General features: G+C 34.9%; 1 protein-coding gene across 1 annotated transcript; it reads right to left on the reverse strand.

The window, feature by feature from the left end:
• Positions 1-438: 438 nt before the first annotated feature.
• LOC101706325 (olfactory receptor 6C74) lies at positions 439-1,383 on the reverse strand. Its single transcript, XM_004861390.2, has one exon. The coding sequence runs from the start codon at positions 1,375-1,377 to the stop codon at positions 439-441; it is 939 nt and encodes a 312-aa protein (XP_004861447.1). The 5' UTR covers positions 1,378-1,383.
• Between the last annotated feature and the right edge of the window lie 1,126 nt (positions 1,384-2,509).

The raw sequence follows: 2,509 nt of genomic DNA on the forward strand, positions 1-2,509 counted from the left end.
CATGAAAAACAAATAAAATAAAATAAAATATCTAAACATTACCTTTACATTTGCAATGCACCACAAACATAGGGTAGTATAACTTTGAATGATATATAAAATATATTTCAAATAAAATTATTTTATAATCATGGCTAACTAGAACTTTTAAATGACAAAAGACACATACTGAAAACTTAGCCTAAAGATATTAAGATGTCAACAGGATAAAGAACATGATGGGGGAGAAACATGTAATGAAAAATAAAAAGAAAATTATCTTCATTAGACTGAATATTCTTGTAAAAAGGATAGTTTGACATGATTCAAAGATGAATATCAAACTGTCAGAGCAGTGAAAGAAAAAAGGAAAAGGAGGAAAGTATGTCATGGAAACTGTTACTATTACTATTACTGAGACTTCATTGTTCATTTCCTTTATATAATGGAATAGAATATTCATTTACTTGAGAAACTGACCATCCTGTGTATCATATTAAGAAAGGCTTTTTTCACTTGTTGATTTCGCAAGGTATAGATGAAAGGGTTCAAAAGTGGAGCAACTGAGGTATTGAGGACTGAAATTCCTTTGGAAAAAGATATTCTTTGTTTGACTGATGGTTTCACATATATGAAGATGCAGCTGCCATAGGAGAGGGATATCACGATCATGTGAGAAGAACACGTGGAAAAAGCCTTTTTCCGCTGACCCGCTGAAGGGATTTTTAGAATTGTTAGGGCAATACACGCGTAGGATATTACCACCATTACCAGTGTGACCAAGAGAGTCACCAAAGCTGAGACAAACCCCATCATCTCCAGCAGGTGAGTGTCTGTGCAGGAGATCTGCAGGAGGGGAGTGGTGTCACAGTAGAAATGATCCACAATGTTGGAGGCACAGAATTCAAGATTTAAGCCTAAGAGCAGTGGTGGAAAGATGACGAAAAAGCCAGCAAGCCAACAACTGAGGACAAGCTGTAGGCAGATCTTGGTGCTCATGATGGTTGTGTAATGCAGGGGCTTACAGATGGCAACGTAGCGGTCATAGGACATGGCTGCCAGCAAGTAAAACTCTGATGCTCCAAGCAGGAAGGCAAAAAACACTTGAGTAACACAACAGGTGTAGGAAATAGTTTTGTCCCCCGTTGCCATAATAATTAGCAATTTAGGGATGCACGTAGTGGTATAAGAAATTTCTAAAAAAGAAAAATTCCGAAGGAAAAAGTACATGGGAGTCTTAAGGTGAGTATCTACCAGTGTGAGTGTGATGATTATCAGATTACCTGTGATGCTTAGCAAATAGGTGAGAAGCAAGAAGACAAATAACACCACTTTTAATTCCGGGTCATCAGTCAAGCCTGCTAAGATGAACACTGTCACTGTCGTATGGTTTCCCATTAGGGTACTCTGAATTTACCAGGTCTGAATAGAAAAATAAATAAATAAATAATGGAAAACTCTACAGAAAAAGAACAGTGATAACTAGTGTCGAATCTAATCTTAACAGTGACAGAGATGCTTCAGGACTTCTGCTTGTGTTTTCAAAGACTCGAGACAAAGGCTTAAAACATTACTTTGCAATTCTACTGGAGAATAATCTCTATGATGTCAGTAATTGTTCCCCTTTAATGACCACACTAGAGAGAAATTAAAGTAAATTAAAAACAAGAGAATGCATTTAAGCACAGACTTGCTATATCATTTTCTTTAACTAACTTCTTTAATTGAATAAAACCAAAGAAATTTGTATTAAAACAGGTACAGCTCTTATTGGATTCCCATCAGTCCATATTGTACACTGAGAAAACAGCAAATGCGCAGGCACACACACATGTCCCTGCTTGATACACCAGGTAGAACACCTTTGTCATTTTAGTCAACTCTTTAAACTCAAATGCCTGATTTCTGACTCATTTACTTTCATGGCTGAGATTGAATTTCAGATAAGTGAAAATCAAGCATTGGCTATCATTTCATTTATTCTTCTTACAGTATTTCCACTTGTTCAATCTCTGTTGTCATATCCCTTCTTCCCCGCTGTGCCACAGCACCAAATGTAAAAGAAGAGTCTGATAATGTCAATGGGTGCAGTGAGCTACTGGAGTTTTCTTCCAAGGTGGTAGTTGTGAGAATGGACTAAGTAAAGGGAATAGTGTGATAAAGGGTGCAGAAACAAAGAGAAATACATACATATTAAATGTATATGTTATAAATATATAGAAATATATATGTATATATATAATAAATATATAGGTATACATATATATATATATAGGACTTTCAGAGGTAGGATGAGCTTAATGAAAAAGTTTAAGTAAGCTTAAACATACATAAATCAGTAAGTAAATATTATAAGGGGGAAAATGTTCAATATTAAATTTTCTTTCAGTATGCTTCTAGTTCTTTTAGTTATCTTTTGGTTTGTTATCTATAGATATTGAAGCATGAACTATTTCTAATTCACTGGCTAAAAATGAGTATTTGGCAGATTTGAAAAGCATGATGAATCATAGAATAGTATTCACACAAA

Source organism: Heterocephalus glaber, unplaced genomic scaffold (genome assembly GCF_053883595.1).
Source record: "Heterocephalus glaber isolate CG9 unplaced genomic scaffold, H.glaber_assembly_v1.0 deba00001569, whole genome shotgun sequence".
Taxonomy (NCBI): domain Eukaryota; kingdom Metazoa; phylum Chordata; class Mammalia; order Rodentia; family Bathyergidae; genus Heterocephalus; species Heterocephalus glaber.

Excerpts from the sequence above, each read along its gene's own strand:
- LOC101706325 (XM_004861390.2), bottom strand. The coding sequence starts at position 1,377 with ATGGGAAACCATACGACAGTGACAGTGTTCATCTTAGCAGGCTTGACT.